Below are 20975 nucleotides of genomic sequence, written 5' to 3' on the forward strand. Positions count from 1 at the left end.
AGCTCTGGAAAGTTTTAAAAAATGATAAAAATGATAATAAATCAAAAAAATACTGCAGTCTCTAAAGTGTGTTTTGAATTTCTTGTACTGTCATATATACTGTATATATATATATATATATACATATATATATATATATATAAATGCTTCCTAAATACCTATATGTATACACACACGGATCAATATTTCTAGTACATATAGGGACGTGTACTGTATACATGTGGCATTTGAATTTAACTTTTTTCCACTGATGTATATCATATGTATACCTTTTAGAGATTGTTCTGTCTGTCTCCTATTTGATCAGATATCTTGGCATTAAAAAGAGTTTTGCCTCTTGTGGATACACTAGCCTACGTGTGGTCTATTATCGTTCCAGATATTCGTGGTTGAAATAAATTTGAGATTTTGGACTCAATACAATTTACTGGACTCGACTTTAAAGGCACTACTGTGATATTACATACGGAGAAAAAATCGAACTAAACAGAGTTTTACTCACCTGGAAAAATGAAATCTTCTGTTACAGCGTTTGACTTCTTTTTTTCTCCTGCTCTGGCTTATTGACAGGGTTGAGTCAGCTGACGTTAGTGTTAACAAAAGCAGCCATGTCCCAACTGAGCCTTAACCCGGTAGCCCACTGGTCTTCAGATCTTACAGTCTGTTGTTGCCGGAAAGCCTTTATATAAATCAAATCAGAAGCGAGATCTCAGAGTCAAGGACATGGAAAGAGATGTAACAGATAACTTTGATAATAACCAATTATGAAGTCATATCCATCAGATAAAATTCAGTATTGTACAAATCGAATGAAAAGATCAAACGATTTCTTCCTGTAAACCTGAGCTCTAATTAAACACAGAAGAGGATGATATATTATAGACAAGAACATGATATCATATATCACGAGGAAACAGAGTCAGAGACATTATCGCTTCACAGCTGATATATTCATCGGCTTAGTTAATATTTCATAGGGCTCTAAAAACCTCATTCTCTCTAAATTGTCCTTCCTTCTTGGCAATAATAATTTAAATGCAGGGAGCCTCTCAGTGTGCCACCCATGTGTCAGAGCTCACATGTAAATTATATGAGTATGTGTGCAGATATGTATGCATATAGGCACTCACACACATGCCATAAAGGCACATAAAGAAGCACAGCCAGGCATATAGTGGATGTAAGCAAGCAGAGATACTGTAAAAGCACATGTGCGTCAATGCAAACAATTATTTTGCCTCTATACATGATTTGCCAATTTTGTAAAATGTAGAAACCACACTGCTTCCTGCTTTCTGGCAAGCAATAGTTATTTTCTTTCTCCAAATGCAAACGTGACCAGTGGCTTGGCATCTGCCTGAGGGCTCAGTCGGCTGACAGTATGCATTCTGGGGAGTGATCTATTGATCCATATTCAATATCTGCTTCACTCTCCTGCTCAGTAAAGTTGGGAGACGAATAAATAAGAAGCAGGACTGACAGTTCATGCAAGCTCTTGTGCCTTAGAGGACAGGGGGGTTGCCTAAATTGGGGCCTGAGACTAAATGCCCCCAGACCATTATGTCATAATAAAATGTGAGCAAAATACTCATACTCATATTTCAGGACAACTGTGTTTATAATGTCAGGGGTGTGTGTTTATGATAAGTGTGGTCCAACAGAAAAAAACACCTAACAAAATATTTCAGAGGAACCCCTGCTGTATAACAGGCATTAGCCCTCCAAAACATAAAAAAACAATATCCAATTTGAGAATTAATTACTTAATAAATGCTACTAATGTAAATTCAGAGAGAGAGAAAATAAGAGAAAAAGAACAGGAGGAAGAAGAGGTGGAGAGGGGGTTGTCAGCAGCGATACGTCTTTCATCTCTAACAAGGTCTGAAAGCTAGAAACACAGACATGACAACTACCCTGAGAACACCACTCTTCTCCTTTCACCTTCTCCTTTTCACTTCAACATCCTTCGTGATGAGTGTCAGTCTCACATCTGTGGCCTACGATTTGTACTCACACTTCAGTCTCTTAACACCTGCTGTTCAGCCAAACATAGCTCCACAAGAAGCTCGGTATCTCATTCAAACTTAAAAATCTTTATTTGGCCAAGCAGATGCAGTTCTACATAGAGTAGTTTGTGGTCTGTTGTCTGGATCATGGCCCTCATAAAGGATGGATCAGGCAATCCCAACATACATTTTAGAAAAACACTATAAAAAAATGATCCATGTATTACAGTAATTGACAGGTGTAATGTCAAACACTGACACTATATATGATTATAATAGCTGTTGTGTAAATAAATCTTTAGTTCAAAAACCGAAAAGGTTTGATTAAACTATTAAGCAAATGTAGTCATTTTGATTTGTGAAAAGGTCACATGCAGGATAGGAGGGTGAATCACAGTGTGTGTGTGTGTGTGTGTGTGTGTGTGTGTGTGTGTGTGTGTGTGTGTGTGTGTGCGTATGTGTGTGTGTTACGGAGAGAGGGCGGGGGAGCAGTAGTAGGCAGATGCTGAGAGGAGAGACGCAGGACGGAAAATACAACAAGTGAGTGAACTGTTGCTCTGCAAATTAAGTCGCTCTTCAGCGGGATTTCTGAAGGGCGAAAGTCTGTAAAAGTAACTCGTCAGAATGTGTGATTTCATTTGAAAGAGCGCTACGCGACTTTGAATTGTAGCCAATCATTAATACTCTTTTTTTTATTTTTTTATTTTATTCACTCCGTGTCTGCTCAGATTGCCTGTGAGCGCTGCTTGCGAGTATTTTGGACGGTGCGCTCCGGCCACCATGCAGGAGTCCTGGATGAGATGCTGCAAGTTTAAATATTAGTGTGAGTTTGAGTTTGTAGCGCAGCGCAACTTCACCCGATGCGACAGTGAAAGCGCTCAGTCTCGGAAGGATTTCGTTCCGGTGTCCTGGGCCAGTTTTCCTGCGGCGTTTCTATCTGAACCCGCACCATGAAAAAACACTGAGAACCGCGTAGAAAGAAAGAACTCGGTAAGCTGATTTGAGTTTTAAAGTTTGCTAGTGATATCCTTATTTCCTCTTGCTCTGATTAAATTGATTGCCATATATAGCCTACAATTAAAGAGACTATTTTTATTAAAAGGGAAATATAGCCTATATTTGAATATTTTTGCTGTTAAAGTCAAGTTTGTAGACCATAATATACAGTATGTAGGCCTGTAATAATAACAACAGTCGACCCCAGGTCGTTTGATTATGATTTAACTGAGGTTTATCTTTTTTTTTATCAGTAATGACAAATATGTTTAAATAAAATAAATTAAACAAAAATTCCTCTGTATCCTGTATTACATTTTTCATTTTATTTATGTTGCTGAATATTAATTTAGATATTCATTAATTACAAAATGAATTTGTTACATTTTTCTTACATTTTCTGTTTTTCTGTATGTGTTATAGCAAAGAGGTTTTGTATAATTATATGAGTCTGTGTGTGTGTGTGTGTGTGTGTGTGTGTGTGTGTGTGTGTGTGTGTGTGTGTGTGTGTGTGTGTTCTTTCCCTTCTAGATTCAGTGGTTTCCACATTCAATGCAATTTGGCCTGCCCCTTTTCTCAGCATTTGCCTTTTTATGACCTGTAACAAATTTGTAGCTACTTTGAATGGAGGAGTAGACTGCTGAGATAAATCTAATCCAGGCTCCTACAACAAAAAACAGAGCAGAGATTTAGCAGTTTACTCATTCTTCTCTTCTCATTCCTCGACAGAAAAGTAAAGCGCCCTTCCCCATATGTGGTGGGTGAGATGAGCTCCAGTGGGAATACTGTAGACCCCACCTGACAGCCCTCTGCCTGATCAACTGAAAGCTTCTCATCAGAGCCTCCAGAGAGAGCTGGATAAAACAAAGGTTGCCTAAAATCAACATCTCAACGGTGATGCTCATTTTTGAAAAAATATTTCTATATCTTTATGTTATGTTTGTCTCGCAAAATAATATATTATCTTTAGATAGGTTGACAGCCCTCTGACATTGTGAACCAGAAGAAATTGAATAAAAAGGATACAAAACAAATGTTTTGAATACTAAGAAATGGAAAAACCTATTTGTCATTCTCCCCCCTGATTTTCTCCCATCTGAGACTTGCCTGTCCCACACCTAGAAGAGTCCCCTGTATCTCTGCCCCGCACAATCACACATTTCTCTCCTCCACCTTCTCAATCCAGTAGTTACTCTCTTCAGCCTTCAGCCTGGCCGGCACAACCATTCCAGCGAAGGGGGAGGAGGACTTCCTCACGCTGGCCGCCTCCCGACTCAGCCGCAAGAAACGTGTCATCGGGGCTGGAGTCGGCGTGGCCATGGTCTTGATCCTGCTGGTGGCCATTCCCCTATTGGTCCACACCACCAAGGGGGGAGGGTCCGGAGGAGGGGGCACGCACTTCGAGATGCTTGGGAGCTGCAAGATGGTGTGTGACACTTTCACCCCCCCACAGGGAGAGCTGACAGCCGTCTCCCCTCAGCCCCCAGACTTCTCAAACCGCAGGGGTAAACAGGGGTTCAGAGGGACCCCTGGACTTCCTGGTCCTCCAGGTCCTAAAGGGCCCCCCGGAGAGCCCGGCAAGCCCGGCCCACCTGGTCCACCTGGGCCTGGACCCGGAGGCTACGGCCCATCCTTCTACAGTCCCAAAATCGCCTTCTACGCAGGCCTCCGGAAACAACACGAAGGGAGTGAAATACTCAAGTTTGATGATGTTGTGACCAACGTAGGGAACTACTACGAACCGAGCACCGGCAAGTTCACTTGCCCTCTGCCTGGCATCTACTACTTCACCTACCACGTCCTGATGAGAGGAGGTGACGGGACGAGCATGTGGGCTGACCTGAAGAAGAACGGACAGGTGAGTGTGTCTGTGAGTCGTTCGTGTGTATGAAGTGTCCCTCTGATATTGTCATCTGAAACTTTCACCTTTTGAGACAAACTCTCAGTCTGCAGATGTTAACCAAACAAAATGTGGGAAAACCCTTTTCTACAAACATGCACAGAGTGATATATCACCCTGTGCCAACAGCAGTGGACACAATAACAGCAACTCTTTTAAAACGCAGGGACGACACATATAATATATATATATTATAGTTCAGTCTTCTGAACTGATACTTCCAAAACAGTTATAAAACACAGAAGTCACAAAAATAAAACTGTTTTCTAATCTTTCTTTATTTGAACATGGACAATGCTTTTTAAAAAGATTAATTTGAATCGACACACATTTTGACCTCTGCATTCAACCCATCCTCAGCATTGGGAGTAGTGGGCTTCTGTAAAGCAACTTGGGCTTCAGTGTCTTGTTCAAGAACTCTTGGAAAGGAGGAGCCGGGGATCGAACCTCCCCCGATGAAATAGTTTGACTACCAATCTTTTTTACCATGTTGAGCATCATTTGGATGTTTCAGACAAAGAACATTTTAAAGCAAAGTTCCCACAAGACATATCAAAAATAATCAAAATTCAGTTTTAATTGAGTAGAATTCAAATTAAATGACTCGTGCTGTATCTCAACTCTTGTGTAGAGAGGATCTATCAACCCTCTATTAATACAATTTAATCAGAAAACATTAAAAAACTTTTAGTTTTTTTCAAAGTTGTTAATTTACTTTGGAGGACAAAGAAGAGGAAACAAATGCAGGATGAAAGTAGAAACAGAGATGGGACTAAGGAAAATGAAAACTGTAATCAATTGTACAACTTGCACACAAAGGCAGAGAGAGAGAGAGAGAGAGAGAGAGAGAGAGAGTGACAGCCAAGCGATCAAGAGGATAACAATCCTCCACGTCTCAGTGGAACGAAGCTAAAATGCAACAGCTGGCTACTGTCCTCTGAGGAACTCTGACTTTAACACTAATAAATAAACAAGTACAAATGTCTGGCACAAAGCCTTGAATGCTTCCATCTGGAGATCCGTGACAAGCTTGAAGTGCTAAGCCCTCACTCTGTTGAGGAGCTCTGATTCTGACATGTGTGCTGCAGAACAGAAGAGCGACGTCCTGGGGATTACCAGAGAAGAAAGAACATGCTTTGCATTGTTACAAGTCAGACGGCTGAGTGTTTGAAGGTACAACAGTCTTTTCTCACATAATTTACATGGTACATGAACGGACAGCAATTTGCTTCTGAGCAGACCATCAACCCGCTGGGCTGCTGTTCACTGATTCTTCTTTTACGTCTTAGAAGATTTTAGATACAGTGAGTGGGCCAGTAAGAATTCAAGTGTTTTTTTTAAAAAGTCCACAGTTTGGACACTCACTGGACATTGCAGTTTGTTGGAGAAAGTCTTTTCCATTAGAGCACTCTGGTCCTTCTTATGTAAAAAAACATTTTTAGGTTTTCTTCAGTTTTTGAATGCCGACTGTCCTGCAGTCTTTATCACTGGCTCCTGCTAACCCTGATGTTGGTGTATGGAAAGCTGCAGCCAATGGCCGGTTCTTATCACCTGCCATTGATGAGCTTCCAGAGTCCAAGGTGATATCTTCTGTTTCTTTTCTGCCCAACAGTCCGGAATCCAAAGATATTAAATTCACAATGATGCAATACAGAGCAAAACAGCAAATCCTTACTGTACATTTGAAAAGCTGGAAAAAAGAGAATGTGAAAACTAAATGAAACAACTAATCAATTTTCATAGTTGTTACATGTGGAACACTTCCAGCAAGACTGCACAATCCACTGCATCTCTGCATCAAATCACACAGATGTGCCAGCTTTTAAAATCTAAATAACAGTGCAATAGTTCATGAGAAAACTGGAAAAATGTTCACGATTTTTTACTTTGCAATGATATACATTTCTTTTCAAATTAATTGGCTGTTCCTTGACCCGTGAGCTTACCACATTCAACTGGAAACTGTATGTTCTTGAAATATTCTGCAAACTAACATACTGTAGGAGGAAACAGCTACGGTTAGATAATAAAATGTCAGGTTCAAAATGAGATATTCTACTACTTTGGTTTTATAGACTTCCCAAATACACAAATCATTGTATTATAGATCCTTTTTGTGCCTGATCAAGTCCATAAAAACAGTTATTCCCAATGTCATCGATTTGACAGGATGTGCACAAAGTGCAGAGTGAAGAGGACAGACAGTTAAATGCCAGATATAATTGGAGGACTTGGTTTGTTGCGTGCCTTCACAGACATTGTCATTCCTGTCTTCACTTGCTGATAAATCTTTCATAGCCTTTAGATGAGATCTTCTCCCCTCCACCTGTGCCCCTCCTTTCACACACACACACACACACACACACACACACACACACACACACACACACACACACGCACACACGCACACACACACACAGAGACTTTTACCGTCCACACTGGCTATTGACTCCTTCCCCATTAATTATCTTTTCCATCAACTAAATTATTCAACCCAATTCAGTGCTGATCTTGCCCTCACAGTTTTATTGCACCTGATGTTTTTTTCAGTGAATAGACAAGTGCTCCTCTGAACCAGCTAGGTCAATGAGGAAAACCTTGAGAATAACACAGAGAAAGTTTGTCAATTTAGAGATGCGAACATTTTAAACAATTAGTCATTAAAGTAAGTAGGTTACCCAACTGCAAAAGTAATTCATTACATTACTCATTAAATTATAATTTCATTAATCTGCAAAAGCCTCCACACCTACATCTCATATTCTGTATTGACACATGTAGAAACAGAAAACCAGATATTTTTGTAGCAACTGGCTTATGTTTTAGATGTCTGTATTCATCAACAGCTAGCTTAACGTTAGCCACACAACTCGTTAATTAAGATACTGAAACACGCTTTTTGCCTTACTGCCAAACACAGCTAAATAACACATTATATCTCGTTTGTTTTTTGTACAAAAACCAAAGTGTAAAGATGAGCATTTACCTTTAGCACAGGAATTATAGAAGCTAGGCTAAGCTATCATGTTGCTAGCTCCAGTTAGGCCTTCATATTTACCATACAGAAATAACAGCAACATTGAAAAGGAAATAAGCATATTTCCCAAAATGTCAAACTATTCCTTTAAAACTCGGTATGGCAGTCAATAGTGTGTTTCGCAGCATGGGTGTGTGAGTGTAGGTGCATATGTATGTGTGTATGTATAACAATTGTCAGACTGAGATGCTTTGTCACTGCAGGGACAGGCAGGAGACAAGTGGGCTGACAGAGAGATGGATGGATATTCACAGGAGAGTGGACATAGGAGGATGAGAGAATAGGCAACATGAGAGTGTCCTATGTCCTCTGGTGAAGGGAGGAGCTGAGGAGATGGGATAAGACTGACATATATGAAACAAATCAGACTCACGTTGCCAGCTGTTGGCTAAAGAAATGTGTAGCTGATGTGCAAGTTTGCACCAAGTTTGCAGAGATGGATCACACAATGCAAGGAATCTTCTTCACTCACAGTGTCCCATAACTCATCAAAAGATTGGTGTTGAAGTAGATGACCTTTTCAATGGATATATAATTCACCACCAATATGTACTTTGCCCTTTACAGCAATGAGCATGGATAGGGAGTATGAATATTTATAGCTGGTCCAATATGGGAAAAACTGGGCTGGTCAGTCGCTTGGTCTGTGGTGCCTGCACACACACACACACACACACACACACACACACACACATACACACACACAAACACACACACACACACTATAGTTTTGATGACATCAGTTTGGTACTATTTCATCATCTCGTCTGCTATTGACCTCATTATGTGGCAGTGGGATTAGGTTGGATCTGACTTGGAAGAGGGGACTGGTGGACAAAGCAGTGCCTTGTTAAAGCCCAACACAGTGGCTCAGCCTTAAAAATGTGAGGTGTAAATGTAAGAAGGAAAGATGAATTAAAAGTGGAGAGTCAAGGTTTGGATTTAGCAGACAAATGCTTTTAAGATGGCTCTCAAGCAACAAGCAGCACAGACAATGCAGAAACTGATAATGTTATGTGTGTAGAGTACATAATCATAGGATCCGAAAGCTAATTAAAAATTGTAATATATCACTTAAAGGTTGTGGCGATGACAAGCTTGGGCTCGCCTCCAGTAGGTAGGTGTGATGTGGCTTCTGTGAGGTAGAAGTGTCAGACAAGGTGTCAACATGGGCCTCATGTGGCACTTCATTGGACTTATTTTTTATTTCTTTTGCCTTTTTTTGTGTGTTGTGTGTTGGTAGAGTAATTATTAATTAAGACAAATTTTCTGTGCGGTACATTGCTTTAATATTAGACACAATTATGATGGGGAACATTTTGTGTTAAAGGATAATAGTCCACCCCTTTACTCAGCATTTCTTTAAGAGAAAACAGAATGGGTCCTCTCATGTACCCTGCAGTTTGCCCTTGTTTTCTATTCTTGTCTTTTCCTCTAAAAACACACACATTTATGCGCATGTTCATGCACACAGCTATTATTTGACGACATGTTTCTGTTATAATGGCTGAGGCCATTATATTCTGCCGACGAAAACGACTTGGCTGGTTGTTACTGTGTTTTGTCGTGTCTTTGTTGTGCTTTCCCTTTTGCCTCCCCATTATACCATTATTTCCTCCTCATCAGGGAAGCAGGATTTCGTTTCTTTCATCGACAGCAGTGTTTGATAGTAGCAGAGCTGACATAAATAAAGGCAAAATGCATATTGGATAACCATTTTTAAGTATATCAGAATAAGAGGGATATTAACTTCTGCCCTGTGAACAGGTTTTAAATGACCTTGTTTGTGTCCCTGTGCACATACCTTTTTTAAAACACACAGAGTTGATAAGAGACAGTAAACAATATATCATAAAGGAATACTAAAATGTAACTCCAGGGCTGAGGCTTTGGGTCTATCTGGTGCTCTGCAGGTAGACCATCCACAGAACCCATTCATATCCAATTAAGGCATCTCCTCTACCCTCAAAGGTTTCAGTCTAGAGCCAATTAGAGACTTTTTAATCAACATCTTGACACCTTGGGTCTTGAGTGTCATGGCAAAAATATTAACATTTAGTATGCCAATTAGTGTGAGTCTGCAGTGCAGCACGTCGGGTTACACGTCGACCTGCATAATTGAAACAGGATACCTCAGGCTGGTACACATGGGCGGAGGACGAGAGAACGCAGCGGCTTTAACAAAAAGGGCCATTTCAATTGTCCTTCTTCTATCTCCCAGTTCACCCTTAGAGGTCCCTCAGGTAAGTTTAAGAGACCCCGTCTCAATCGCCTCGCTCCACTCTGAGAGGTCTGTACATCACAGTGAATGAATCCTGTCAGTTTTATTACCAGAGGATCAAGGCACCACTGCGAAACAAAACAAAAATGAAAAAAATAACACACTACATGGAGCCCCCCCCCCCCCCCCCCCCCCGCTCTGAAGCAGGCATACTTGATCAGTTTGTTATCCAACAGGCTCCCTCCCCATCACTCAAAGCCCCCCTATACATTGACTTCCAGTGAATCCTGTGCTTAGACTGTTAAAAAGCTGAGACAAAGCTGAGACATAAACATTATGAACACAAACTTTGATATTGGGTCAATACACATAAAAATGTTGAAAATCTTTGGCTACATAAATTTGAAATACAGTATGTCAGCCCTTAAATATGTCACATAAATCAGAAGATCACATCTGAAAATGTAGATTTTATTGAGCATTTAGTAGTGTCTGTGAATTATTTCTATGCTGTCAATTTCCTCTCTCTCGCTCTCTCTTCCTCTCTCTCGCTCTCTCTTCCACCTTTCTCAGTGTCGCTCTCTCCCCATTTAATGTTGCCCCCTAATGAAAAGTGGAGGCAGCGTAATCTTCTCTATTGTCCCGCGGGTCTCTCTTCTCCCCAACAGCAGCAGATCAAGTGAGAACAGCGTTGAGCCAACAGACAGAAATTCACTCCCTTGTCGCTATCAATCTCCGCCACTGTTGACAATAATCCTGATTTGCCTTTCCCTCTTGTTTCCAACGCCCCGGTGCCTCCTGTGCACTTTAAGAAAACAGGGTTTCACCGTGATTGTAGCTGACAGCCGAAACTGCAGATACATCTGTGCTGGTTTTAGTGTCACAAAGCTCTGAAATGTCAACAGCTCGGGCTCGGTTCAAGAAAATATATTCCACAGTGGTGGAGGAAGTATTTAGATCCTTAAAGGAAATACAACAATTTAACAATAGCAGTTCACTTTAGTCTTCAATCCAAATCTAAAAGCACAGATCTCAGTCTTGTACACTTAGAAATAACAAGTATGACCTTAAAGTAAGCACCTTTAAAATAATTTTCAAGGCAATTGGTTTCCTCATATTTAAAAAAGAGTGAGATCAGTTTGTCAGATTTGACACAGTGTATACAGTGTTTTGTATCACAGTTAAAGTTTGCACAGAAAAATGGCCCCTGTGAATGATATATTACTATTAATCATTAGTCTCAATATGCATGAATGCATACAAAACATTTTACTTTTGTAGCTGGTTGAGGTGGAGCTAGTTTTACATTATTTACTACAGGTAGTTTAATCTTTATCAGTGATATATCTGAAAAATACTTGTAACTGTATCTGTCAGATAAATGTACTGGAGTATAAAATCAAAAAACTCAAGCAGTGTGTAACAAAATGTTTTACTGCAGCACAGTACTTGATTAAATGTGCTAGTTATTGATTGTCCAATTTACAACACTTAAATAACACTCATTATATACTGTATATAGTTGTTTTAGTAAATTGTTGATACAAACAAATAGTTTAACCTTATTTTAGATTTTGTTTAGCTGAATACAACTCAGATGACTGATTCATGATTCATATTCCTTTGTGGCAATGATATGCCACTCTCTTCAAAATATGTGGATAAAATGTGTAAACTGGGTGACTATATGGAGGAGAATGCAACCATGAATTAATCATGAACATAACACATTAAATGTCAGCATCTCGAATCTAAGTTAACCTACGTGTCTCATAAGGAAGTCAACCATATAAAGCCATAAAAAACATTGTGGCCTTTTGGCAGGCAAATATAATTAGCTGATGTTCATGTTTAAAAGGCATTTCAGTGAGGTGGTGTGAATATCACTGCTGCAAATTACATATGACTCTTAAACATGGGTGATACAGGCAGAACCCAGCAGTCCTTTTAATGTGCTGCATGTAGTTTAATTACTATAGGATAATAGGATGGATTGTAATAATGTTGTTCATGCACACAGAGATGGATACCAGTTTTAATTGTAATCTTATACTGTATTCCTAGGAAGTTACAGCAGCCTGGCAGCCTCTGCTGAAAATACTGTCAGGGGAATCCTGCCACTCAACCGTGTAGACAGATGTTGGACGTACAAGATGTCAGATTCTCTTTACTGTTATATTTCTCCTAAACCCTATTAGGTCTCCTCAGGGGAGGTGTTCAGTCCCTTCAGAGAAAAACAGTCCAACAGGATAAAATAACAAAATGTCTCATATACTGCGTGGGTTTTCTCAGGTGTTCACTTGAGATTCATAAAAAAACAAAGAGAGCTGCTCTTATCGAAAGAGAGAGAGAGAGAGAGAGAGAGAGAGAGAGAGAGAGGTGGATGTAGTGTGTGTGTGTGTGTGTGTGTGTGTTATCCTGACCTCCTGCTAGTGTTTCATGGGCCCATTTGACCACTGTAGGCTATCCTGTGCCCCCATTTATTGTGATTGTATGGAGTTATTGAGGAGTCGGACCTATTAGGCAGGGAGCTGCCATGGCTATCCGACTACCAATTACTGTAGCCTGCAGCCATGTATAGCCTGCCCTGACACATCTGGAGGTAGAGAGGGGTAAGGGATATACTGCGAGGGGAGGAGGGGAGGAGGGGAAGAAGGCAAGGGGGGGGGGGGGGGATCCTCAGGAGACCTGCCACAGCAGCACGCCGTTAATCAATCCGATTTAGACCGGACAGGGACACACTTAGTCGCTGCTCCCGCCAACACTGCCATGGCGGGGGAGAGAAAATGTGTGCGTGACCTGCATCTAATTAGAGTATAAGGACACAAAAAGATGGATAGATGGGTCCAGAATGAAGAGATAGCGATGGGGTAGCGAATGGGGGAGAGGAGATGGAAGGGGCGTGAGGTGTAAGGAGAGACAACAATTAATGGCGTGATGTGAGTTGAATTAAAACAAAGGAAATGTATCGATTAATTTCTGTCTCGAGGAGGGGGATGAAAATGTTCACCTTCGCTACATTGAAGAAATGGTTGCATGGAGAAATAAATTGAGTTGAATTGATGAAATGGGTGGAAAAAAACGTATCATTTGATGGAGGATGGAGAGAGACGGATAGTTTAGTCTTATTTGATTTGTGTAAGTGATGACAAGAGAGTCAGGGTAGCTTAATGACTGGTGGAGATGATGGAACAGTCAGAGCCGAAGACAAGGATGGAGTGAGGGCATCATATTTGCATTCATTAATATGTTTGTGGTTGTGTACTTGATTTTCCTCTATTAAATGGATCTTCTGCTTGAATAGTCGGTGACTTACCCAATGAAAAAAATTTGAATTTAACAGAAACCCCTAAATAATGAAAAAGGCTGCCCTATTCGCCATAAAAACGGCTCTTTATCCACGATGAAATGAAGAAAAGACAATTCTTTGAGTTCGAAACATGAAATTACATTTAGCAACTGTGTGGGTTGTTGCAGGTGTATGACTTCATGCAGGTCATAATGAAACCTCTCCTCAATAGCAACATGTAAAGAAGCATTATGATCTTGGAATATGCAGTCATAGTTAGATCTGTGTTCAGCGGTTTCACATTCATGTTAACTGCTAAGTAAACATGTACAGTAATCGTCAGATGTAACGACTTCCACTCAAATGGCTGCTCGTACCATTACAGACCCAGCATCATGTTTAATCAGACATCCACACACATAAACCTGTCTAGATGTAGATAAAAGAGTGAAGAATGACTCTCCAGACCGTATTACTTTTTAGACATTGTGTCAGGCTCCAGGTTCTGTTGTCTTCACACCAGCTAATGCATCTTTAGCGGGTTGGTTTTGACTATCGGCAATTTCTGGATGACAGACATTAATGCCAGTTTTATGAAGCTCATAATGACAAGCTCTTGTAACTGTGTTATAGGGCTGTTGATTACATTGTTTGGTAATTTCGAGGCTGTGGTGTTGTCCAACTGTCTTTGTCCTTGTCCATGCATTTTGTCCATGTTTAGCATGTACAGCATTAAATATTCCAGTTTCCTTGTGTTTCTTTGGTGACTTTTGTAAACCTATATTATAATATATGTTTGTAACCTGTTTGACAAAAAAGGTGCTAATTAGAATTTAACACCAACATTATTTTCGGACACAAACAGGAATGAATGCTAATGTTCCGTATACTGGATGTGTGTGAAATAGGCAACTGTTTGCTATCAAGTTAAGCGCACCAACTTAAAAGGTGAAAATATGCCACCCTTGCAAAGCTGAATACCTGTGACATAATATTAGCTAATGGCATTGATTACCAATTGTTGTAGTTCAGCTGCAACAAACCAATGTCCGTATATATCAGCAGCAGCCAGTATGTGTGTGTCTGCACGTTCATCGTGTTCGCTGTAATTGCTCGACAATTGAACTGGTCCTCCCTGATGCAATCCTTGCAATCCCTCTCAGCCTCTTCTCTGCAACAGGTGGATCTCAGGTGTGAGAGCAACAATCCTCTGGAAAAATTGATCACGGCTAAGAAAGGATGTGCTCTCAGATGGGAGGTTTTAGGCCAAAGATCACTGCACATCTCATCTATCTACCCAGTGGACAGGAAAGCATCTGCACTGATGACATTACACCAAGATCACAGAATGAAACAGGAAATAAAATGGCACAGGTTACATCCAGATAACGTGAGCAGACTGGTTTAGGGTGAGATACTGTGATAAGATATATAAACCCAATAAATCATCCGCCTATAACAACAACAAAAAACATTGGATTGTCAGTTTCGATTAGAATTATACGTATTAATCAATCTAGATTAGATCACTGGATTACATAATATAAGACAGTCATATTTCTGCTATGACTTTTCCCTCAACCCAGTAATTAGATGGTTGTGGTGAATATTCCTCCATTGCAGGTGATGATTAGTGTTTTGGGGCTACAAGAGAGGACCAACGGTTCAAATAAGAGCAGAGAGGCTTGTGGGAGCAGAGGCTTGTAGAGGTGCATGGATGAGACTAAATAAAGTGGTTTCCCCCAGTGAAAGATTGGCAACTAATCAGTGAAAATCGTTCATCTTAAACATACTGTAATGGACGTGCATACATCCATTACCACATATACATGAAAGCAATCAGAAGAAAATGTTGTTTTCTTGAATTTATGCATTTGATTGTAGTTCTTATTATTAAGTCAATTAACTTTATTGACATCAATGTTCTAAAGCAATGTTAAAGTAAAGAAGAATACATAAAATAGGAAATGCCTCAACAGTGTTTATAAAGTGTGTATATGTAGTGGGCATGCTGTGTTATTTTTCCTTGAATAGTCATTAGAAAAACACCTTTTTTTAGTTGAGTGAAATGGCTCAGTAACAATTTAGTGATGAAGTTAAAAAAATGCTGGTCCAAGCATCAGCATCTGAGCAAAAAAGTACCATATTTGTGTCAGATATCTATAATGAGAGTGGCAGGTGTTCAGTTTGAGCCACTTTTCAGAGCATTTCTTAAAATACATTGTTTAATAAAACATTATATCACCACCCCAAATTTAAAATTCTAAACACTACATTCCTCCTCTGTCCAACTTTAAAATATGTAAAATATGCAGAGGTTCTAACTGGAATTGCTCTTCAAAAAGCTCTTCAGCATAAAACAATGTCAGTGGAGAGTTACCATTTCCCATCAAGCTCAGTATTGTATTGTAGTTTTTCACCCTACTAAAACTAAAACTCAGGTAGAAGCATCAAGTCTTTTCCTTATGTGGTTTGAAAATACTTAGATTTGAAAGATATTTAATATACGCACAACATATGTAGTACGGCTTACGGGTTAAAATGCCATCTGAGTTGCAGCATCTCCAGGGACCTTTGCTACAACAATACCTCCCTAATCTCTTCAACAAAGGCTAAAAATGCCCAAGATATATAAATATAGCAGAACATGTTAACTATAAGAACCTTCAACAAAGACCACAAAACACTTCCTTGATGGGATTTCCTTATTTCTTTCCATCTTTGCATCCTATCAACATCTTTTTTTGGTCCCTGTTTCAGGTGAGGGCCAGTGCAATCGCTCAAGATGCAGATCAGAACTACGACTATGCCTCCAACAGTGTCATCCTGCACCTGGATGTCGGGGACGAAGTGTGTGTACAGCTCGACGGGGGGAAAGTCCACGGCGGAAACACCAACAAATACAGCACCTTCTCTGGCTTCCTCATATACCCTGACTGACAGTATACTCACATTTATATATTCTCTCTCTGTAATCAAGCAAAAAGTTTCCTCTCCTTTCTTCATCTAACACCACCATGCCTCCTTAATGTCATTTGTCATTTCAATACCGTTCAGTACACAAACATGTAATTACACGATCACAGTTAACAAATAGAGAAATTGTGTAAAAATGAATAAAGTATTGTAAATATTACCAGTTAACATTTACTTCTGACACACACACTAGTGTAATCATTATTCTGTGCCATGTACAATGTGTGTAAGCGTGACAAAAAAAACATGCATACATTGGCTCCACACAAAGGCGAGCTCACATGAATTGAACTTCTCCTATCAGTTGTTACACTGACACAAGATGACCATTTCAGCCACCGGTCTGAAATCGACTGAAATGATCTCTGAATGTAGACTGTAAATCAAAGTGTGTGTACTTGGCTACAGCCTCTCGCCTTCACTGTGAGATGGATTTCCAACTGAGAAAAGTCATGAATATATTGATCGTAGCTGATAATACAGCCAACACCATAAACATAAAGTGTGTTGTATGTTTGTGTTGATGGCCGTGTGCGAGCGTACGTGTGTGTTTACCCTTCTGCTTGTGTTAAAGCATGAAAGCATCACGTTGCTGTTAGTTTCACTTGCACATTCTGCAGCTCCTGCTAAGGGAGGGGGTGTCAAGTTGTTGGTAACAGTCCCTTAACACACACGGTATATCGATACTGAGGTTTAGCTTTGAGATTTTCCCTGAGCCAGAGCTCACGGCAGAGCCTCATCATGTCCCGCTAATGAGCTGAGGCTTCCTCTGCAGCCTGTTCAGTCACTCTTACATCTGGCATCCATAGTTTGCTGGACACGCTTGTTTGCTTTCTTGCAGAGAGTTGGATGAGAAAATTGAAATTCTCTGATATCCGTCTGTTCCCTATAACGCTACGGCCAACAGCCGCTTAGCTTATAGCATAAGGGCAGGGCAGGGTCATACCAGAAAAGGAGTTGTACGGTGTGTTGTCCGACCACGCTGGAAATTAAAAGTGTTTATATCAATCAACAGAATGGTCACACTGGAAGGCTGAGTGTGTGTGTGTGACGATACGGAGAGGTGACTGTTCGTTCTAAACAACAATGGCGGCTCCTGAACTGGTTAGCGTAGATGCTGCAATAGCATCAGATTTATCAAAACTGGAGAGTATTTCTTAATTGAAAGAAGAGCAAAGAATGACTTTTCTCGAGTTTCTCGTTTTCGCTCTTCTGCCAACTCACTTTGAAAAGAGTTTGATTGACAGATGGTTGGTCCAATCACCTGCCACGTATTTTTTTGAAGGTGCCTGCCCTTTTTTTTTTACAGTTTCCAACAATGGCTTCTCAGATGGTTCTGTGTAAAAAAAACATCTAGCGGGTCGAATATGTTGTCGTATGGACAGAGCAAGGCTACAGCAGCTGTATCCCCGTTTCCAGTCTTTGTGCTAAGCTAAGCTAACTGGCTGCTGGCTGGAGCTTCATATTCAATGAACAGATAAGAGAGTGGTATTGATTTTTTTTTAATCTAACTCTCTGCGTGACAACAAATAAGCGTATCTCACAAAGTGTCAAACTTTTCCTTTCATTTTACTGTGAATATACCCGTGTGAAGATGTTTTTCAAATGCAGGTGACTGTTGTAGGTTTTCTGTGCCTTACACTATCTTTTTCATTTTTATGCATGAGGTACTTGTTGAATCCAGGCGATACGAACAAGCTGATACAAACAGCAATCTGACGATCATTTAAAAAAATACAGATGCTAACTTAGGACGTTCATCTTTGTATGTAACTGAATGTAACTCTGCTGTGAATAAAACAAAACAAAATGGAGACCAGGGTTCATTCGGTATGGTGGGAAACATGAGGGAACGAACAACAGAAGCATGTAACTGTGCGGTTCAAACGTTGCATCCAGAATAAATTATAAATATGTTGATGTAACCAAATTACTATATTAAACAATTCTATTTTTTTCATGATATAATGCTTAGACGAGTACAATATAATACTCCTTTGAGCACATCTGTTGTAGTTTTAGTGCCATGGAAAAAGAGTTTCATATTGGCCCAACAAGTGACACAGATCCAACTTTGCAGCCTGATAGCATGACTGTACCACGATGAGATTTGGATGTAAACTTTTCTGATCATTCTTGTACTGTGATTGAAAAGCCCTCTGGACGTTGTGTAGTACACAAACATTCCTCCTTTTCATAACCTCTGTGTCATGCTGCATCCTACTGTGTGTTACCTTCGTTCACGAGCAGTGTGGATTCACTGTTGTCACTGTACTTTGCAAGCTGAGTTGTGTGTATTTGTTATGTATAAAATCAGCATTTCCTCTGCCCTTGAAGACCATGAAACACAATGAAATGAAAAGAGAATTCAGGATTATTTTGCCGTCGCTAAATAAAACCACTGCTTTCTTTATTCTTTGTTCTCTTCAAGAACTCAGCAGCTGACATGTTGTGATAAGTTCTCACTGCTCAGGGTGTTTATTTTTTATTGCAAAGATTTCAAGATTTTATCAGCATTTGTCAAATTTATCTGAGGTTCAAATATGAAAACAGCTGACAAATATATTACAGTATTTCCAACAAGAGCCGACAATAAACCTACCTGCCATGTCTTTTTTTCCCCTCCATTGATAAAGAATAATATGGTAAACTATCTGACTTTGTGGACATTATTTCTTAATTGTTGTTATTTTTAATAAGGTTTGTGCTCATTTTTTACTTTTTTATGTCAAACTGAGTGCTAGAATTACATACATAAGGTAAAAACATACACTTCATGTGCTTCAGATACATGATTCAAATATAATGTTCTAAATATAATTTAGTATATTTTGTGGGCAGCTGAACCTATACATATATCGATGTACAGTATAAATGTCAGTAAACCCAGAAAATGAAGATGTAGGATGTCTAACAACTTCTGGCATTGATACGAATACAGACATTTTTGTCAAATACGAAGGTAGAAAGCATTTTTTTGCACTAATTAGTCAATAATTAAATATCTGGTGGAGTTGAGAGAGTCTGTGAAGTTCTACAGATGCCCTCAAAAGTGTTGACAGTACGGTTTTACTAACTTGAGTACAGTCTCAGACACATAAAGCTTAGCACTCGGGGCTATAACATATTTCGGGAGAACGTGACTTCCTCCTTTTGACACTTTGTGTGTTGGATCTGATGTAGCTCGCTTTAGAGAAGTGGCTGCCACATAAACATTGACACCACCTCTCTGTTTCAGGTGCTGTGCTGTTGTCCCTTTTTAGCTCTGCAGAGGTGTGCTGCATTGTTCAACGAGCTCAACTTATCCTCATATAAATGTTCGTATGCACCTGGACCAAGAATGAAGGAAGTGCTTAAAAGCTCCTGGTCCAGCAGCAGAAGGGAGAGGCCTCTGGCGTGGGGACTTCTGGTCTTGCTGCCTCTAAACCAAGGATTTTGAATTGTCTTGTTTGTATATTTTCATACCAATAAATCAAATGGATCTGATTGTTTTAAAGGTGTCTTCTGCGGTTTAGTTGGGTCCGTGGTGGAGTTTTGTTCGCCCCAAAGGGCTGCCCAAGGGTGGGGCGTAACACAGGTTTATTATCAGTTTTGTAAAATACAGCAACGCCTTTATTAGCGAGTCGTCAATTAAAGGTTTGGTTTTCTGAATTGTAGCTTCGAGAAGGGTTGAAGACAAACACTAATTGGACAAATTCTTATTGCAGTATCTGCGTTCAGACAGAATTACAGCGGCAGCAGCTTGTTTTAAGGTATAGCTTTCCCATTAAAATACTTGCTTTTTCACCTGCTGCTGCTTCTACCCTCTGCAAGGCCACCCAGTGAAAATGAAACACTGCCTGAATGGAGTTCTCACCTCACCAGAATAAAACAAGCAGATGGATCTTTAATTAAAGGTGAGACGCAGTACTATTCTGGAGCAGGAAGTTCCTGCTGGTGCAAATGAGAGGTTGGGAGATGTCGGACTGGGGGTGTTGGTTGGGTTGTGTCTCAGCAGTGTGTCCAGCCCCCACCCCACCCCACCCCACCACCACCACCACCACCCCTGCCCTCTGAGTCCCACTGCTCCCTCCTCGCAGATTCCAGCGTTAAGTTAATTGGACAGGGAGAGAGGGCTGAGGAGGAAAGCGTTCAGCCCCATTAGCAATCCCTCTGTGGAAGGCTGAGCCGAGAGGATCACAGACTCACAAATAGGAGGATTAAAATAATCAATAGGCTTCACTCTCTCTCCTTCAGCGCAGACGGGTGCACCACACACACACACACACACACACACACACACACACTCACTTACACGCTCAGACACTCACACACAGCAAATACAAACACACAGATTGCCTGAGGAATACTAGTTCAAGAAGCACTACTCTCTTCAATGTTGTCTCTGGACTTTCACAAATTAGCCTGGGTCATGTAAGATTCACACACACACACACACACACACACACACACACACACACACACACACACACCTATTCTCTGTTAATGAAGGTTAATTTGAGCCTGTGACTAACTGAGAACCAGTAAAAAGGTCAAAGACATGAAAGCAG

The 20975-nt window shown here is 40.3% G+C and overlaps 1 protein-coding gene across 1 annotated transcript; it reads left to right on the forward strand.

The window, feature by feature from the left end:
- Positions 1-4287: 4287 nt before the first annotated feature.
- On the forward strand, positions 4288-16389 carry c1ql4b (complement component 1, q subcomponent-like 4b). Its single transcript, XM_076110819.1, has 2 exons — positions 4288-4860; positions 16210-16389. The coding sequence occupies exons 1-2, from the start codon at positions 4321-4323 to the stop codon at positions 16387-16389; spliced, it is 720 nt and encodes a 239-aa protein (XP_075966934.1). The 5' UTR covers positions 4288-4320.
- The last annotated feature ends 4586 nt before the right edge of the window (positions 16390-20975 follow it).

This window comes from Anarhichas minor, unplaced genomic scaffold (assembly GCF_050575085.1).
Source record: "Anarhichas minor isolate MPS153535 unplaced genomic scaffold, ASM5057508v1 ptg000043l, whole genome shotgun sequence".
NCBI classification, from domain to species: domain Eukaryota; kingdom Metazoa; phylum Chordata; class Actinopteri; order Perciformes; family Anarhichadidae; genus Anarhichas; species Anarhichas minor.

Coding starts and splice junctions, on each gene's coding strand:
- c1ql4b (XM_076110819.1), top strand. CDS start 4,321: ATGGTCTTGATCCTGCTGGTGGCCATTCCCCTATTGGTCCACACCACC. Junction 4,861..16,209: donor ACCTGAAGAAGAACGGACAG/GTGAGTGTGTCT, acceptor TCCCTGTTTCAG/GTGAGGGCCAGTGCAATCGC.